Consider the following 20,298-nt stretch of genomic DNA (forward strand, 5'->3'; position numbering starts at 1 on the left):
CGGTGCTCAGTTTGGCCAGGCTGTGCTTAAAAACCTTTTTCAGTAAGTTTTCAATCCACCCGTAATTCCTGTGAGGAGTGCTTGGGGAATCTCCCATAAGTATGGAGGAACCGGGACAGGACTTAGTAGTATAATAAGGTTACTCACTGTAGTGACCACCTTACTCCTAGTCCATAGTCCCCTTTCCTCCATACGTCCGCCATCCCCTCTAATAAGGTTCCTCTGTTATTGGTTAAAGGCGGTACCCCGCGTGAAAAGAGGATGGACACATTTTTGAAAAATTTGATCCTATATAGGACGGAGGAATGTCCCAGAAGTATGGAGGAAAGGGGACTGTGGAGTAAGGTGGTCACTACGGTGAGTAACCTGATTATTCCCTTCCCCAAACACATCCTAGGATCTGATATTATTGCTTGATAGGTTAGAGTTAGCTCAAACTCCTACAGGGCCTGCTGGTGTTGGTTCTAAGCAGTCTTTGGAGTTATGGCTTATTTGCAGCTGTAAATCGGCAACTGGGGTAATAACGAGTGTGCCTCAGCCTGTTTGGTACTAGTCTTTTCCTTGCATAGTCCCTTTAAAGCAAGCAGTGGCAAAGCCAACAGATTTGGCTTGTGAATAGCATTTCAGCATTTACCAAGCACTAGTAACATATGCTTAGGTACTTGCACCATTTTCCAGCTCTGGCCATGTAGTAACATTATGGAAGGGCCTGTCTAATGCATATCTACACACAAGCCAAAACCTTCGGCTTTGCAAGTGTCTGTCTAGGGGGTGAAGGGTGGGGAATACAATTTGTTTGACAAATGACTTTCTTTGCCTTCATACTAAAGTATGCATTATTTTCTAGGTTGAGGGAGAGTTGAGGGATATCTGTAAAGACATTCTGGGTGTACTGGACAAGCATCTCATCCCATCTGCGAACACTGGCGAGTCAAAGGTTTTCTATTACAAAATGTAAGTGACATTTAAATCATTATTATACCTCAAATTAATTTTTACAATTAATGTTATTCGATTACACATTTTACTGTTCTATTCGGCGTGTAGCCTTGCATTTTGTATCACTTAACATAGTTTGCATACTGTATTTGGTCTTAAATGTTTGAATTATTTATTGTACCTCAGAACAGGATTAGAAACATTCAATTTTTGGGCTGCTACCATGCTTGAACCAGTAATCCACAGTACTATTAGAATAGCGTATCCGATCTAATCCTTTTTCTTCAGTTGTGACTAATGGCTCCTCTGGACCTGTTCCTGTGAACCTGCCAAGCTTTACCTTTCTGGGAATAACACGCAGTACCACTACTGTACAGCCTTATAGCACTTATGTTCAAACATTACCATTTGGCCAGATCATGTCACCTATCTGGTACACAAGCCGGCATCTGATCTTGGCGCTGTGCCACGGTAAACGATGTTAGGTTGCTCCTTATCGCTGGTACCGCGAAAGGGCATATCGGACCTGGGCGATCGTCCCAAAACAGCGTCAGTTTTCCAGCCATTTAAGTGTATCTGCAGCTGCTGGCTAAAGAAGCCATCAATTGGTATCTGGAATCGATGACATTCGCAGAAAGGCAGGATGTAGCTGTGTGGAAAACATAATAGAAATGCTCATTAGCCGTTATTTATAATTTACCCATTGAGCATCGTGTGAAAACTAATTAACACAAACGTGAAACAATGGAAACAGAAAACATTTCGATAAGTAGTCTACAATTTGCTTTAGAGGTTAGTGCTATGAAGTATGTTCAGCTCACAATGGGATGCACAAGCTGACACTAATATTTGAAGAACACACAGATGGCATTTTAACAAAATATTAGCATGGAATTTGGCGTTGGTGGAACCTTGGGCAACCCAGATGTGGACTAAATGCATTTTGATGCTGGACTGCCCATGTTCCCGGGACAAAGACAAGTACACGCAGGTTGTTTTTGCGTGTGGAAATATGCCACAAACAACCAATTACAATGTAAGCCAGCAATAATGGTTAGAAAATGAAACCTTGACTCGTTAGTCTATGAAATCGCCTACAGTGAAACATCCGGCATTTCCATTCTCTCGACGTAACGCAGTGTCCGTCCAGATCAACAGATTTTCATAAAATGAAATTACATGTTCCTTTGTCCAGTTTTGGAATGGTGAACCTTATCATATTTGCCGGTATTACACACCTCCCTCCCTTCATTCCATTCGGAATCCTGCCTTCCAAGGACGAAAAACAATCTAACCTTATACTGTGCACGATGCAAGTGTTATTCAATGGAGCTGATCTTCACTCCCAATGGGAGTGAATAGCTTTTCAGACCACAGTGGCATTTGAAATATTTTTGAAAAACAAATGAATTGTTTGCTGCCATCCACCAATGCCGAGAGAAATTTCTAGTGACTTACTTTTTTTTTAATGAAAACGGTTTACTTCCAAATCATTATTTATAATATCGCTCTGGAGAACTTCGCACTCTCCCAGCGACTCGCACAGCCAGCCCACAACACCTGTCGGCTCAGCCCGTCTCCTGTTCACACTGCAAATCATGTTAAAGTTTTCTCAGAAGTAGCGAGTCTCAAGCCCTGGCAAAATGTGCTCATACGAGAATGTCGTAGCAAGCCCTGCTGCACCCCCTCCTGCCAGGCCGCTGTCCCCTGAACCCATGACCCCTGTTCCCTTTGACCGCATCTGGCCCCAGACCCTAACCCCGCACCACCTCAACTTCAGCTCCCATATACCTACTCAGTATTGGTCATATATTTTGGTAACGCTGACACCTACCCCAACTGCGTTTGAAATCGTAAGACTGGGAGGGCCAAAAATCAAAGATCGGCCCCTGTGATAAGGCATCTGATAGCAACGACCCCTAACACATGCCTCCATAAAAATATAGGTCAGAATGCAATTATTCCTCACCAACCACCCTCTTTGATGTGCTGTTTTGCTCAAAGTCAGTAGTTCTTGCATGCCACTTATCTAGCCTAGGTCTCATTCCTTTGTGGGGCGCATATTTATTCAGCTATTTGGACATGTTTGGTAAGGCAACTTCAGAACCCCAAAGTTGCTTTCATGCTGATATCCATCTGACACTCCCTGATCAGTGAAGGATCCAAAAGAGCTTGACGAAAGCGGGAACTGTGAAAGCACAGCGTTAAACTCTTATCGCATCCTCAAAAGGCACTAATTAAAAAAAAAATGGACAAAGGGGATACATTTTAAAAGACAAATGTACGCTTTATGTGGATACTTTATATAAATGGGAAGTGAACTGTTCCACAAGGTCTGCTTTCGGTGGACAGGGCACGTTCGCAATGTTTGGTGGCAATGTATGTGTCCTTGGAACAAAATCGTGAGCGATTCCATGAGTATGCATGTCCAACAGTCAAAATGAGATTTCACAAAATCGAATTCTGTTTCCTGGTACATCGACCACCCATTTTTGCTTTTTTTCCCTAAAGGCCATTGTGTAATGAAGCATCCCAAAGTTTCCTGCAGTCCTCGATTGTTCTCTCCATACAGTCTCGTTATGCGCCAAGGCCGCTAGTAATGTCCTATATTGCATCCCGTCTATGCCGAAATGCAATCTCTTGGGCCTGTACTTTAGGCACATATTGTGGAACGCCTCCAAATATCCCGTATGACAGAATTCTGCGAGTCCCTTCAGGTCTCTTGATAGTTTTATCAAACAAGATCTTCTCAAGAGCTTTGTGTAGAGGTGAAGATGGAACCAACCATTTCTTGCATTCCTGCTCCTCCGATAAAGGTCCATGTCCACATTGAAAATTTAGGTTTTCTGTCCAAGAGTGAACGTTGGAGCAGTGGTGCATTACTGAGTACCATTTTTCAAGTAGAATGTCCACAGACCCACCACATTGTGGAGCTCCACCAAAGATGGTTGCTGAAAGACTGGGACCACTGTAAAATATTTTCAGAACCTTTTTTTTTCCAGCAGCTTTTTTTTTTTTTTGATTTGGCAACGTGCCACCAATCAAATTGATGGCGACTATTTGGAAATTGCTCTCTCATGGTCTTGGCTATTGAAACATGTCTTTCGGTGGCTATGAGCTCTATTTGCATTCCCCCTGATTGGAGATCTTCCAGGGATTTGATGAAACGTTTCTCAATGGCCACTGAGGATTTACATTCGGACACCTGCACGACCACCAAACCCATCATGTCATGAAAGTGGTATGTGCAGTACTTTGCTGAAAATCTGAGGCTATTGCACTGTCCATCGCCAATCAGCCTGAACTGTTTGTTGGAGAATGTCCTTTCAATTGAAATTTGTTCAATTTCCAAACTTCACTAATAGCAGGGAACAAATGTTCTCGTGGATATTTGTAGTACTGCGCTTTAGAAAGTAACTGGAGTCCCACAAATTTACAAACTGGACAACTTACTAAACGTAGAGCCACTGGAAAGTAAAGCTGCTGCACACAGATTTCCAGCTGGCACTTTGCCCAGCATCGTTTGAGCAGACCATGAAAATTTAGCATGGGGGCAGATCACAGGTGGCTTATGTTTTCAGGTTAGTGCCTTGTGATACATGAGTCACATTTATCAATGGCTTCCCGCCTACTCCATCCTGCGACCCCCCCCCCCCCGTCCCCCTCGCTGGATGGACACATTTCAGCATCAGTATAATCTCTACCAGGCAGCTGTCAAATGCAATGTATTTGGGCTCCTTTATTCGACTATCGTCCTGCATGAATGTGGTTTGTGATTCAACTGTGGACGACAGATCGGCTGAACAGGACACACTGAAGTCGAGATCTTTGGCTAGTTCCTCTGTCAATTGTGTTGAGGCTTCAGTCTGTTATTTCAGCTTGTGTTATTTGAACACAAATTGGAGAAACCATCAATGTCGCTTCTTAGGTGGCCCCTTTTTTTGTGGGTGTAGATTGTGTGAAGTGGTCCCTGAGTACTTCAAAAGCATATTCCTTATATTCAGTGTTTTCTTCATCTTGTCTAGTTCTCACATTGTAGCAATGGTCCAAAAACACTTTGCTTGCTTCGCCAGTCACATTCAATTCATTTTCTGGCCATTGGGCATAAGCATCTCGATTCTGCTTATTGGCTGGACTACGTAGCACCTCAAATAATTGCTCCATGGATGAAATCTGTTTGGCAAGCAGCATCTCTGGTTTCATTTGTTGTCTATTTTCATACTTCGTTTTCTTCTGGGCTTATAGGAGATGGGTTGTAAAAACATGTTCAATGTAAATCCAACATACAGCATATGGCGCTTTAGATAAAAAGTTATGAAGACACTAGCCCAAAACACTTTGTAATCCACGTGCCTCCTCCTATTTCCCGATCTTGTATACATCCCTTGAATAGAATATTCACTAAAGTCCATCTTATTTGAAATCATATGCTTTCCTCCCACACATGGCTTACATAGATACCCTCGTACACAGTGTACATCATTTAGTCAAAAAAAATTTGAATTTCACCTGATTGATGGCTAGTGTAATCGATAAGAGATCACCGTGTGAAACCCACTGACTGTAAGGTTGCATTCCAGCATTTTGATTGTATTCGGCATTAGGGTAGAAATTGTAACGTTAGAACTGAAATGGTAAAAGTTTGAAAAGATGCTCGTGTATGTCACTGTCTAATAGGATCAGATGTAGGATATACTTTCAAGAGAACTGTCAGTACGCATACCTCATGCTCTGGACCAGCTTAAAGGATGATGTAATTGTAGTCAAAGTACCAGCGTCACCCTGTAACACAGTACTTTGTTTTAGTATGGATGAAAAAAGTTAAATTGAACAGACCCAATGGGATGAATAAAAACCCATAAATGAAACATTATGTAAACAAACTACTGGATATGTAAACTATTTAATATCTAAAATTCATGCATAATACATTTCCGTAATCGAATGGTGAAATAAAACTACCTGATAGGCGCTCAAAGTTGTTGTTGACTCCGGGAAAGAAATGGATGCAGAAACTTGCTTCTTCATTTTCAGTGCATTGTCACGAGTTGTAAAGGGAAAATTGGATTTCAAATAGAAATGTGGCCAGATTCAAATCTGAAGAATATGAACTTCAGCAAGTCTGTATGGCTCACCATTGGTATACTGGACGTTTTGGCGATGTCGTAACTACCGATAGTTTGTACTTCAGTCAATATGCTAACCTAAAAAAAATTGACATGTGAAGCAACCAATTATGAAAAGATCATGCTGATTTCCAAGGGCACTATAGCATAGTTTTGTGTCCTTAAATGTTTTTCTATGATGCTCCTAAAACCAGGGACAGATGTCTAGGAAAATAAGGTGTAGTTATAAAGCAATACAATCTGGTAAATATGTAAAGTGTTGTAAGAAACATTTACACCAAAAACACCAATCCGTCCATGTAGTTGTTACCTGTGCATTACCCCAAGGCCTACAGCGAATTCATGAACCGTGACTCACCTGATGCAGTGTGTGCATTGATGAGTTGGAATTGCATTTGGAAGCAATTTACAAGACGTTGATGCTGCTTTGTCCTGCGATTCATCGTACATATTCGTGGTTGAAGATGCGGAATCGATCTCCCCTAAAGTCCCCCCTCCTGGGCTCTACTTTGTAGTTCGTCCAGCGTAAATCCACAATAGCTGACCCATTCTCTTATTAGATCTATATGCATTATTGTGCCCTTAGGTTTGTTATGGTCTCAGAACGGCAACCGTACACCATACAAACAGGCATTGTTGAGAAGGCTAAAAAAAAAGACCACATTGTTAAATTACGCTACATGAATGCGTGAGACAGTTTGACTTATATCATACATTTTTTCTATGCAATGTTTCTTTTGGTCCCCGAGGCGAAACCTGTGTAGCGTAGTGGAATATACACTATGGTAACTTTCATAACCAATTGACTGTGACGCAAATTGTAACGTGTTAGTCGTCCGTTGAATGTACTTTCAGGCATTAAAAGGAAACCTGCTTATAGACATGGTCCGCAAAGGATGCCATTCTATCCAAATTGACACTGATGACAATTGCTATATATGTTAATGCGCGGTACAAATGTTCTTTAATATTATCACCACTGGAGTGGTCCCTTGGCGCTCTGGCGTGATGTGCTGTTGGCGGCCTCAGCCCGGTGGGTCCGTTGGCTGGGCCTGGGGTGTTTGCGGCCGGTAGTCGTTGTGTACTGTTGTGCAAGGCTATGTGTGTTTTTGTTTTGTTGTTGCAGTGTAGTGAAGTTTGTTGTGCTGTAGGTTTTGGTTGTTTGGTTTGGAGTTTGAGAGGTGTATGCAGAATGGGAAATAGTTAGTAGGGGTTGGTTAGTTTGCGTCTCTATCCTGAATTGATGAGCTCTGTTTGCGTAGTCTCCCCTGTTGCGGCTCTGTCCTGAACTGGGTCTGACTGGCCTACAGGTTCCTTACTCCTCTGGCCCCCGCCTCTGACATAGCTCCCCTTATCTTCCATTCATCCTCCTGTAGCCATTGCACCTGCCAATGACAACCTCTCAGGTAGTGGGCGATTGCCAATATCTCGATAATTCCACACCCATATGGTATCTGGCGGTAGTTAATTAAGGGGCGGGCGAAAGTGTTGGGGGGATTGTCTGGGGCAGTTGACTCAGTCTGTTTGTATCGCCAGTCTAGTTGGTGTCACCCGTCCAGGTGCCGTGGGCGTTACTCTCGCAGGTCCGGGATGTCTGTCTTTTGGTTTAGGCATCCTTTTCCAGTTTTGGTTTCCTGGTTTAATCTGTTGTGTTGTAGAGCCAGGTTTTTAGTGATTTCCTGAATTTTAGGGGATCTTCAGTGTTTATTTCTTTTGGGATGTTCCAGGTTTTTGCAGCTAAGTGGTAGGAGGTGCCTCCAAGTTTTTTCTTATGGTATGGTTTGAGTTCCAGGCGGATTTCGTTGCTTGATCGGAGGGGTCTCGTTGGTTTGTAGACTGTTATTTTCTTTTGTAGGAATTCTGCTCCTTGTCCGCTGATTGCCCTGTGCGTTATGCACATTGTTTTGAAGGTGATGCGATGGTTTACTGGGAGCCAGTGTAATGTTTTTAGGGCTGGAGTGATGTGGTCTTTTCTGGATAGTTTGAGGAGTAGTCTTGCTGCTGCATTTTAGATCTGTTGCAGTTTCTTAAGTAGGTATTCTGGTATTCCGAGGTAGAGGCTGTTTGCATAATCTTTTTTAGACCTGATTAGGGCGACGATAGTGAATGTTTTGTACCCGAAGGAGAGGAAAGGTAGAATTCTTCTTGCTGTGCGGAGGAGGAAAAAGCATTTCTCCAGCATGGGGTCTGGCATGGATTCACATGCTCATAAATATTCCCCGTCGTCAGGCTGGGAATCCTCGGTAAAGAAAAAACCAGTATCAGTTTCGTTTCTGATCTGTCTTTCGTAGTAATAACCAATCACTGGTCTCTGCGTCATACTGACCACAGCCAATGACTGCCCTCTACCTAAGCACCTCCTCCGGCAGCCATCTTCAGATTTTTACCGCACGTTCATGTGTTGGGATCCTCGTGCTATTGCTCTCGAGCGTTAGTGCTATTTTTCGCGCTTTTTCACAAAAAAACTTCGATTCTTTCGGTCAAAAGAGCCTCAAGCTCCACCGATCCTACATCTGATCTACGGGGACCCGTGTCGGATTCATCTGTGCCCCTCAAGGGTGAAGATTTCGTCGAGCTACACTTCGGAGGACTCCAGAAGCTTCTCAGGCCCGATCTCGGAGATGGCCCAGGAGAAGGGAAGCTCGACGCCCGGAAAGCTGTTCAGGGTCTGCCCTGGATGCCAGCTGCAGAACGTCTTCAAGGAGGACGAACACTCTTTCTGCCTTTACTGCCTTCATGAGGACAAGACGCACGTGGAGAAGGACTGTGCGTTTTGCGGCAACATGTCGGAACGGACCATGAAGGACCGCCATCAACGTCTCGCCAACTGGCTGGAGGGTAAGAGCCCGTCTGGCGAGAAGAAGAAGAAATCCGAGCGGTCTTCTAAGACCTTTGAGGGCGCCCCGGCGACGGGGGCCCAACATAAGGCCAAGCACCGCGAGTCCGCTGGCACCGGGAGCGCCGAACGGTCGGGCTCTACGGGCGCCAGGCAGGGCGCACCCTCCCCGGCACCATCAACCATGAGCCAACGCTCTGGGTCGGGTAAGAGGAAGGCCGAGCACCCGGCGAAGCTCCTGGAGAGGCCCCGGTCGAGCTCTAAGGCAGAGGAGGAGCGTGGCAGTGCCCCCTCCCTCAAGGATAAGGCGGTGAGCGCACCTAAGGTGGTGAAGGCCTTGATCCATCCGACCAAGCCCTCTATCGAAACGGTCGCGGCGGGCCTGGCTCAGCCTGTGGTGGCTGCACCAGTGGTGGCGACCTCAGGGCCCATAATCTCCCTACCTCCTCGGAGGGAGTCTTCCTTTGTGCCCATCGATAGGACCCCCGTGAAACCCTCCGTGGGGAAGAAGGGGGGGCAGGGCGTCGTCGTAGATTCGGCCTCAACCTCAGAAGAGGAACTGATCGAGGTCTTAAGCCACGGCCTAGGCGTGGAAGAAGGCCAGCCGTCGGAATGGACCCCGACGCAGGTGACGACGACATCGTCGAGGATACCGACGGGGCCCCTGCTCGCCCGTCGGATTCCCCTCTGCCAGCGCCGCAAGACAACTCGGCGGCCATTTTGTTGGCCATACAGTCCTTATGCTCCGAGATAAGGACGAGGCTACCGTTACCGACGGAGGAACCTCTCCCGTCGGGGGATCCAGAACCGGGACCTTCTGGTGTTCCCCCTACCAAGAAAAGAAGGATCCATCCACCACCTCCTTTTCAACCGTCGCGCCCCGTCCAGCCCTCCTCCCCGTCCACTCGAGGGGATGATACGGGGACTGACACGGCAGCGACGGGTACGGACGACGAGGCATACGACGAGGATTTTCCGTCGTCGCCTCCCACCAGGGCTTCTCCGCCCGACGAGATCGGGTCTTTCCACTCCATGATCTCCAGGGCTTCCGAGCTTTTCCAACTCTGCCCTGAGGAGAAGAAAAAGGAAGGCTTCCTTTATCAGCGGCGCGAGGCCAAGAGGAGGATGGTCCTCGCAGTGCCTCTGTTGGACGACATTTGGGATGAGGGCCTTTCCCTCCTCAAGAACCCTTCCACGACGCCAGCAAGAAGAGACCGGTACGAGAAAAAGTACCGGGTCCCGGACACGGCCCCCCTATGCCTCCGGGCGCAGCCTACCCCGGACTCCGTCGTCTCCGCGGCAGCCAGGAAGAAAGCGGGGGGGGGTGCGGCCTCCACGTCGACTTCCCCGCCCAACGGCGAGGGAAAGAAATTGGATGCTATGGGACGTAGAGTCATCTCGTCGGCAGCGACGACGATTAAAGCGGCCAACGCCTTGGCTATCGTGGCCCGCTACGACAGGGAGCTCTGGTACAAGATGGCTCCCCTGCTGGATTTTCTGCCGGACGACAAGAGGGCGGAGGCCCTTGAGATCCTGCAGGAAGGTGAGGTGGCTTCGGACCACGCCATCACCGTGGCGACGGACATCGCCGACACTGGGTTCCGCCAGCTGGGCAACGGCGTTTGCCTTCGACGTCGTGGATGGCTCAAAGCTACGGACTTTCGGCAGGACGTCCAGACCAGAGTCCTGGACATGCCTTTCGACGGGAACAACCTGTTTGGGAAGACAGTGGACGATTCCCTTCAGGCCATCAAGGCGGATACTGAGACGGCCCGGGCCCTTGGAGTCCTGCAGCTACGACGGACGCCCTTTCGGAGCGGCGGAGGCAAGGGCGCCTCCAAAGGTTCCGGCGGCGGTTTCGCTTCCTACCGTCAAGCGGCCCGCTCGTCGTCGCAAGAGGCCTACAGAGGACGAGGCAAGTTTAGCGGACCCCGCCGTCGTCGTCAAGGCGGCAAGGCCGCGTCCAAGCAGGATTGAACCGGCCGTGGGGTCGGGCCCCCACCGAAGCACCCCGGTGGGAGGCCGGCTGGCGGGCTTCGTCAGCGTGTGGGAGTCCATCTCCACTGACCGTTGGGTGCTGGACGCCCTGGCCCGGGGCCACGCGCTCGAATTTCAAAGAAGGTGTCCGCGCGTCCCCCCCGTGGCCAGGAAAGAACTTCACGTCCCTCAACTTCTCCTGGAGGTAAAGGCGATGCTCAGAAAGGGCGCCATCGAACTCGTCCCAAAGAGGCTTCGGGGCTCCGGAGTCTACTCGCGATACTTCCTCGTGAAGAAGAAGACGGGAGGATGGCGCCCCATCCTGGACCTGCGACGTCTGAACAAGTTCATCAAGGCGCAGAAGTTCCGGATGGTCACCCTCCAGCACGTCCTGGGTCAGCTGGAGGAAGGAGACTTCCTATCGTCGTTGGATTTGGAGGATGCCTACTTCCACATTCCCATCCTAAAGGGGCACCGGAAATTCCTCAGATTCGTGGTCCAAGGGCGTCATTACCAGTTCAAAGCCCTTCCCTTCGGACTACGGTCGGCTCCCAGGGTTTTCACCAAGTGCCTCGCACCGGTGGCGGCGCAGCTGCGCCGCGAGGGGATTCACGTCTACCCCTACCTGGACGACTGGCTCATCCGCGCCAAGACGAGGGAGCTCGCCGTGGTCCACACGGCAAGGACCGTCCAACTCCTCACGGACCTGGGATTCTCCGTGAACTACGCCAAATCCCACCTGGTGCCCGCGCAAGTCGCACTGTTTCTGGGAGCGAGGCTCGACACAGTGTCCCTTCTGGCCTCCCCGTCGGAGGAGAGGACCAGGACCATCTTGGGCAAGGTGCAACGGATGTTGGTGGCCGACGCGGCCAAAGTGAGGTCCATCAAGTCCCTCCTCGGGATGATGTCTTCCTGCATCTACCTCATTCCCATGTGCAGGCTCCGGATGCGCCCGTTGCAAGAATTCCTGGATGCGCGCTGGATCCAGACGACGGGCAGCTTCGAGGAAAGGATCAAGCTCGACGAGAGTTTCCGACGAGCGATACGGTGGTGGGGCACCCGCGCGCATCTGACGGCGGGCATGGACTTCCAGACCCCAGCCCACCAGGTGACTGTGACCACGGATGCCTCCCTAGAAGGGTGGGGAGCGCACACCGAAAATCTGCACGCAAGGGGACTCTGGCTCCCGACGGAGAAGTCCCTGCATATCAACGTCCTGGAGCTCCGTGCAGTGTTTTGGGCCCTCAGGTCCTTCCTTCCGTCCCTCAAGGGCAAGGTGGTGAGGATCTTCACCGACAACACCACCACCATGTTTTACATCAGGAAACAGGGCGGAACCAGGTCCCCAGCGCTGTCCAAGGAGGCGCAGGACCTGTGGCATTGGGCCGTCGCCCAAGGGATTCTTCTGGTGCCGTTTCATCTGGCAGGGATAAAAAACACCATCGCCGACTCACTCAGCAGGGAGCTGCGCTCGTGCCACGAGTGGGAACTACGGCAGGATCTGGTGGATCGCCTCTTCCGACGGTGGGGCACACCCCAGATCGACCTGTTCGCGACGGCGACGAACACCAAGTGCCGGAGGTTCGCCAGCAGGTTTCCCCAGACGAGGAGCATGGGCGATGCTTTCTCGTTCCCCTGGGAGGGCCTGTTCCTCTACGCGTTCCCTCCCTTGCCTCTGCTAATCCGGCTCGTCAACCAGCTCAAGAGGTCACGGTGCAGGATGATCCTCGTCGCACCTGCGTGGCCGAGGCAGATATGGTTCCCGGACCTTCTGGACTTGTCAGCGTCCCCGCCGATCAAGCTGCTGGCGGACGCGGATCTACTCTCCAGGGAAGGAGGCGCCATCCTCCACCACGACCCGAAGTCGCTGAACTTGCAGGCCTGGCTCCTGCAGCGCTAGAGTTTGGAGGATACGACATACCGGCCGATTGCAGAGAGGTTCTTGCAAAGGCCAGGGCGTCCTCGACTCTTAAATGCTACGGACACAAATGGAAGAGGTTCTCTGTCTGGTGCCACACACAGAAGATTAACCCTCTACGGATTACGGCTCCCCAAGTACTGCCGTACCTGCTGACGCTGGCCAAAGCTGGTCTGGCACACGCGTCCATCAAGATTCATCTTGCTGCGATCTCCAGATACACCAGAACCACGGGCCGGACGTCCTTGTGGTCTCATCGTCTGGTGAAAGAGTTCATGAAGGGACTGTTCAGATCGTTCCCGCCGGTGAAGGCTCCGGCCCCGGCGTGGGAGCTCAACGTGGTGCTGACCAAGCTCATGGGACCTCCGTTCGAGCCTCTGCACTCGGCCCCGTTGAAGTTTCTATCGTGGGAAACAGCTTTTCTCGTGGCCATCACCTCCGCACGACGAGTGGGAGAGATCCAGGCCCTTTCCTGCAAGGCCCCGTACTTGACTTTCCACGACACGAGGGTAGTGCTCAGGACGCACCCCTCCTTCATGCCCAAGGTACCGTCGGACTTCCATCTCAACGAACCCTTGGTGTTACCTGTGTTCTTCCCGTCGCCTTCGTCGCCGGCTGAGAGGACTTTGCACTCGCTGGATGTAGCTAGAGCGCTGAAGTTCTACGTGGACCGCACGAAGGGTTTTCGGAAGACGTCACAACTCTTTGTGAACTTTGGACCTGTCAATCAGGGGAAGGCTCTCTCGAAGGCTTCCATCTCCAGATGGCTCTCCGGCTGTATCATGTACTGTCACCGGTTGGCAAACCGACCGCTGCCTGGCCGTCCGAGAGCCCATTCCACCAGAGCGATCGCAGCTACCACGGCGTTCCTATCTGGTGTGCCCCTGCTGGACATATGCAGGGCTGCTACGTGGAGGTCGACGCACACCTTCACGAAATTCTACTGCGTCGACCGGGATTCCAGGGAGGAGTTCAGGGTCGGCCAAGCAGTGCTGCGCAACCTGTTCGCCTGAGGTGAGCCTGGTGAGGAGGTAAGATGCTTAATGTTGAGTTAATGTGATGCTTAATGTTGAGCCTTTGCCACCTCCCGTGGTTGTGCATGTGTGTACTGCTATGTATTCTTTATTCATGAGCATGTGAATCCATGCCAGACCCCATGCTGGAGAAGGAACAAGTTACTTACCTGTAACTGTTGTTCTCCAGCATGGGTCTGGCATGGATTCACATGCGAACCCTCCCGCCTACCCCTCTGCGGCTCTTCACTTGGTCATACTGCCACTTCACGTGCTTCCAAATCTGAAGATGGCTGCCGAAGGAGGTGCTTAGGTAGAGGGCAGTCATTGGCTGTGGTCAGTATGACGCAGAGACCAGTGATTGGTTATTACTACGAAAGACAGATCAGAAACGAAACTGATACTGGTTTTTTCTTTACCGAGGATTCCCAGCCTGACGACGGGGAATATTTATGAGCATGTGAATCCATGCCAGACCCATGCTGGAGAACAACAGTTACAGGTAAGTAACTTGTTCCTTCTTCACTGTTGCATTTATTTGTGGTTCCAGGGTTAGGTTGTTGTCCATTAGGACTCAAAGATTTTTTTACTACCTTCGATGGTGTTGGTGTTTCCCCCATTTCTGTTGGCCATGGGACGGTGGTTTCTTTCTCTTGCTCTTTGGATATGATCATGATTTCTGTCTTTCCTTGGTTGATTTTCAGGTTGTTGGCATCCATCCAGTTGAAGACTTCTTTTAGACAGTCGGTTAGGGTTGGATGGTCGGCATCGTTGTCTTTGATTTTGTAGATGATCTGAGTCATCTGCGTAGTTGTAACATGTAATGTTGTATTATCAGAAGATTCTGATGACTGGAGTCTGATAGATGTTGAAATATAGTGGAGATAGTGAGGATCCTTGTGGGACTCCGCAATCGTTGACTCGTGGAGTGGATTTGAAAGGTTTTATCCATACGGTCTCTGTTCTGTCTGCTAGGAATGATTTGGTCCAGCGTAGTGCTGTTTCTGTTATGCCTATGTCTTCTAGTCTTTTGGTCATGGTCTTGTGGCTAACTGTGTCAAAGGCTGCGCAGAGGTCGAGCAGAATAAGGGCTGAGGTAGTGTTTGAGTCTGCGTTAATTTTGAGGTCGTCCCAGATGGATAGTGATGTTTCCGTTCCTCTCGCTGGTCTGAAACCAATTTGGGCTTGGTCCAGCAGATGGTATTTTTCTACTTGTTCTTGGGTTAGTTTATATACGTAGGTTTCTAGAAGTTTTGCTGGGTAGGGGATGTTGGAGATTGGCCTGTGGTTGGAAAGGTCATCTACGTCACCACTTGTGTTTTTTAAGAGTGGCTTGATGTATGCTGATTTGAAGATCTTCGGTACAGTCCCTGTTAAGTGATAGATTTAGAAGGTTTCTGTAATGTTCTGCTGGTGATCCTTGCGCGAGGATTGATTTGTAGATGTCTGGGGGACATGGGTCGATGGGTGATCACGCTTTCTTGCTTCGTTTAACCAACATTGCGGATGCCTCTGCTGATATTTCGGGAAAGCTTCAGAGTTTGAGTTGTGGTTCCGAGTTGGGTTCGTTGGGTTGTATGTTGTGGTTGGTCGCTTTTGTATGGTTTGACGGATGTCATTGATTTTTTTTTTTTTTTGTTGATAAAAAACAGAAGTCAATGGTAATGGCAATGAGATGAATGAATATTACACTACTGGGTACATTTGTTCGAAATAAATAGAAATGTAGAGATCAGGAAGAGATGATTAGGTGACCTGCCCTTACCTTGACCAACAAACGGTTAGCTTCAGCAAGCGGGAGAAAAGGTAGCACGATCACGAGTTGACTTGCAGTGCTCACAGATGTTCTCATGATAAATATCAAGGGGTTTATAAAGAATAAGAAAAGTGGGTGTGCATGTGAATGAGTGACATGTATATGACGCGGTCTGTGGATAGGTGAGCGGCCTGCTTTAAGGGGCGCCTGCCTGGAGAGACACGGAATCTGGCTAGGCCATGTGTACAATGTCCACTGTGCGAAGATACCTTTGAAGTGTACATGGTGTTTGGCGCCTCGTCCGTTCCCAGTCCGCTCTGCCAGGACAAGTGAGCGTGTCCTTGATTCACTGAAATTGAAACAACCATTCATAAAAGTTCAATTGTATTTTATTGCTGATGTTGATGGCACAAATGTACTACACACTATACAATTCGGGTTGCAGCACAGTGTGGGAATGTGTGTCTAATGGCACCAACGACAAAGGCGGTTATTACTCGTCGAATGCGGTATCCAAGCCTCCCATGAAGCCACCATGTAAACGCACGATGGGCCACTAGCCTGTACCACCTATGGTAGAGAAAGATAAACTGTCTTTAAATGAACAAGATAAGTGTATCAAACCTTACTTGAAAATGCAATCTTGTATCCTATGGCATTGTTGCCAGTACAAATGATACTTCATGGATCAATCAACTTGGGCATAAGTGAACAACTATACATGCCATTACATTTGGGACACCAAGAAATATTGTTTCTTGGTTGTACATGAAAGAAACAGAAGATGACCACTAGGATTTCCCCAAATAGTGAGTGATGTATAGTATTGCAAGACTACATTGTCCCGGGATGATAGCTCAGCGGCAACATGCTCGCCTTGGAAGCAAGACGACACGAAGCAACACAGGTTCGATCCCCGGGTCTGTGCTTAGAAACCTCTGGGTGTTTAAGCACGTTATAAATGGGCAACTAAGACAAAATAAAAAAAAATGCAACTAAATTTTTTTTTTTTCTGGTAACAGCCCCTTGATGCATGTGGGCTGTGTGAGCGCTTTCAAAATGCAAAAATAATTTGGCAGTGATAGATCTAAGTTAAAACTATATAGATGTCAAACATTAAATGTTAGTGGCCTAAGAGTACACTTACTCGTTACTTGGATTGCAAGGGTGAACTGTTGCGCGAAGTTAGTGCATAAGCACCATCATAATCCTCAAAACAGACAGTTTTGAGGCAGGCTGCCCTGAAGTCATGCAGCTCGGTAACCCATTGCAGCCGTGTCTAGTCTTCCGATAAGTAGGATAAGCATCCGGAGTTTTCTCGGCAGCAGCCAACCAAACAGGTAATGCTTGGTTGGCATTACCTTGCACCGATTTCAGGTACACCAGGTGGAGACGTCAATGCGACTAGGCTCATGCTCTTGAGCTGGTGATTCGTCCTCCCAACTGTCATCCGAAGCCCCATTGAGTAATTCTGTCTCGGAATACTCCGGCTCGTACTGGTAGCACTGTATTGTTGCCATTATGCGACAAAATTAAGCGAGAGTAATGATAGTACTAGTATCTGTTTGCACGGGCTACGAGCAACGAACATAGCTGAGCAGAAATGAGCCACAGGATACACAAAAAAACAGTGAAACGATTGGAAAAGCAACTGTCTGTTAAGCGGTCTGTTTATACTTATTGAGGAAAGAGGCATCCTGCCATTTCCATGGAGACGCATCATTGGCTGAAGCGCAGAGAATGGTGATGTGAGACGTGCATTGGTGTTAGAAATGGGCCGTACGTGTCTAGTGATGTCAGCCTGAGGGAGCGGGGGGGGGGGGGGGGTATGATTTAGTGCTGCCAGGGCAGTTTACATTAGGGCGACGCGGCAACGGATAAGATTAGCAAAAGATGGCCACGCCCTGATGCCTGATTTAGCATGTGTAAAAGTGAGGAACTACGATAAGGTGCATAGTAAATGTTTGAATAACCAATTAACGTATGCTTAAAAACGCATGCCTGAACGCTCGGGACAATAATATTTGAGTGCACTGTTCCTTTAAGCAGACACGCGCTCATACCCATATGCTCATTCTCTCCTTTACACCAACAAACAATAGAACAGTTCTACCCCTCGATCAATTTGTCCTGGCTGCACACAACTACACTATTCCATGAACATCAACAGTCTTTCAGAACGCAGTTATACCCCACGAAAAATGTGGCTTAACTGCAACACCGCTCATGCACAGACTACATGGCTGCCAGAATGCAGACTGAGGCAAACTACCTTGCTGCACACGTTCCACTGATCTCTCAACCACTGCAACACACCTAGTATTAGACTGCAGCCACTCTACGTGCAAATCGTACTCCCTGCGCACATGCATCTAAGCACTATATTCTACCCTACTCTCTCCCCTGACCTGGACTACGATCCCCAAGGGCGTTCAATCCAAGGCGCTTTGAGATCGTACCAATGGTATATAAGGCACTATACAAATGCACAATAACATTGAGCCTCAATATCATCTCCTTGATTCGGATAAAAAAATCCATCAAAGTACAGAACTACTATGAACTGACATTAAATGCAGAATGAACAGTTTTAATGTGATCAACTTTCAATAAAACTAATCAGCAAAAATAAACGGTAGTTTGAAGAATATGCGTCGCTCATAGTTACTTGATAATTCACTTCAAAAGACTTGTCTTACTGCATACTGTAAATTAATAAATCAAGTCCAGTCCACCATGGGGATGTCCATAGAGAATACAGTAGTGCATGTCTACATTGGGAGAGAACCAGGTTTCGAAATAAGGGTACATTCATATTTTCTGTAGCAGTAATAAAAGCTGCAAAGTAACCGATAAAATGCATAGTCTTTATTTGTATCAGAATAAAACGCAGTTATCTTGATTTAATAACAGAATGAGTCCATCTATCGGTAATCTCAATGGGTTCAGATTAAACCTTGCTTGAGTGAATAAAACACGATTCTGCATGAATTTAGTCGATCACATAATTTTGCAAACCACTGCTAACCTGTATTTTATGTGAAAGATTAGATGGCTTAATTTCCCACCTGGCTGAGCAGCAGACTGCCACACGTGATTCTGGGCCGGTGAGACCCATTTGTTTTTTTTTTTTTTTTAATTTGCTCTAGTTTTGTTGCGCCTTGTCCTGGTGGTTCCTGCTTCCCTTCCTGGTTTCCCCTTCGCTCTCCTGCTCTCCTGCCCTCCCACCCACCACCCTGATTGGCCTTCCATTCTATTTTACTGACCAGCAGCCCCAGTGGCTAAGGGCCCTAGGCAAAGGGCGGCTCCTGATTGTGTGTGCAGGTGTCCGCGGGGGTAGCCAGTTGCCAGCAGTGATCAGTAAGGGCAAAGTGGCCCTGGGCTAGGCTTAGAACATCTTACCTGCAAACCTGTCCCTATAGCTGACACTCAAATTTAGCTGTGTTGTCTAGGTTTGTTCTAACAAAATTGTATTGTGAAAATATTTAAAATTGCGTTGTGAAACCTAGCCCCCCCCTCCACCCCCCTTTGCAGGACTCTCTAACTTGGGTGTGTTTCCTCAGTATCGAAACATCACCATGATAGCAGTGTCATTCTGGGGGTCAACTTCTTAGCTAAGCACTCTTCTAGCTTCTGGCCACCATTGCTTGTTTTGTCCAATTGCCAACTTGTCTAGTCTCTCTCGTTTGCTTGCACCCCGCCCTGTGACCTTCCCTGGTGTTCTCCCCTATCCCTTCCATTCCCTTTCTCGTCTCTCCTCTTCCTACCTCACTCTATGGTGCTCTGTCTCCTATCTTTTTCAACTGCTTCTCTATGGACTATCCTGCTCTCCTCACTAAATCTGGTAGGAAGAAGTTTAAAAGGTGCCGTCTTGGTCCAAGGCCCTCAGGCCAATCTTCTTTGATGGATGCTTCCCGCACCTCATCAATTTCCTGCCTTCTTCTGCTGTCCCCTGTTCCCTCCACGGCTTGCTTGCCTTCCCCTGCTGTCTCCCCCTTGGCTACCTTGCCCTCTCTTCCTTCCTTATACACCTCTGAAGGGCATATCTCTGATTTGTACCCCTCCCCGGAAGTCTTTCAAGGATGGCATATTGCCACTCAACTCTCGTTCAGCGGTCAAACACTCCTGACATCTGCCGCCTCCTGGAGGAACTTGACCTCGATGTCCTCGGTCTCATTGGGACATGGTTCACCGCCAGCTCTGTCACAAGCTTTGACACACTCCTCCCTGACAGCTACAAGATCCCTGCTTCACCCAGGTCTAATTCATGCCGGAGGTGGTGTAGCCCTGATCTTCCCCAAGTGGATTCCTGCCAAGGTCATTTCTATGCAGGCCTACTCCTCTTTCTAATGCCTCGTCTGCAGGCTTACTATCTCTCCTAGCCATTCCCTTACTGTGGCTATCTACCGGCCACCTGGTCAGATCGCCTCCTTCTCCTCAGACTTCCCCTTTTAAATTCCTCACCACTCTTCTCTCCTGAATTGATCACCCCCCCCCCACTTTCCTACCGCCCCCCCTCAACCCCCCCAGGCCAAGCCAATTCCAGCACTGCCACCCATCTTCTCGGTTATCCGACCCATGAAGCATGTCGGAAGCTTTCGCCCACACTCTTACCACCGCCCCCGGCTGACTCTCAACCTGACACAGCCCTTTCAACGCTTCACTCTGCTATATCTGATGCACTCTGTTCTTGCCCCTGTCACGAGGATCCGTCTGAAGGCCAAGTGCAATTC

The 20,298-nt window shown here is 48.5% G+C and overlaps 1 protein-coding gene across 2 annotated transcripts in view; it reads left to right on the forward strand.

Annotated features, from left to right (window-relative positions):
* Positions 1-20,298, forward strand: part of LOC138488459 (14-3-3 protein epsilon) — a 322,040-nt gene that overhangs the window by 166,526 nt on the left and 135,216 nt on the right. For both annotated transcript variants that reach the window (XM_069615433.1, XM_069615434.1), the window contains exon 3: positions 848-954. In XM_069615433.1, coding sequence (XP_069471534.1) covers positions 848-954 — 107 coding nt within the window. The remainder of the gene's footprint in view (positions 1-847; positions 955-20,298) is intronic.

Source organism: Ambystoma mexicanum, chromosome 9 (genome assembly GCF_040938575.1).
Source record: "Ambystoma mexicanum isolate Mex_15411 chromosome 9, UKY_AmexF1_1, whole genome shotgun sequence".
Classification (NCBI taxonomy): Eukaryota; Metazoa; Chordata; class Amphibia; order Caudata; family Ambystomatidae; genus Ambystoma; species Ambystoma mexicanum.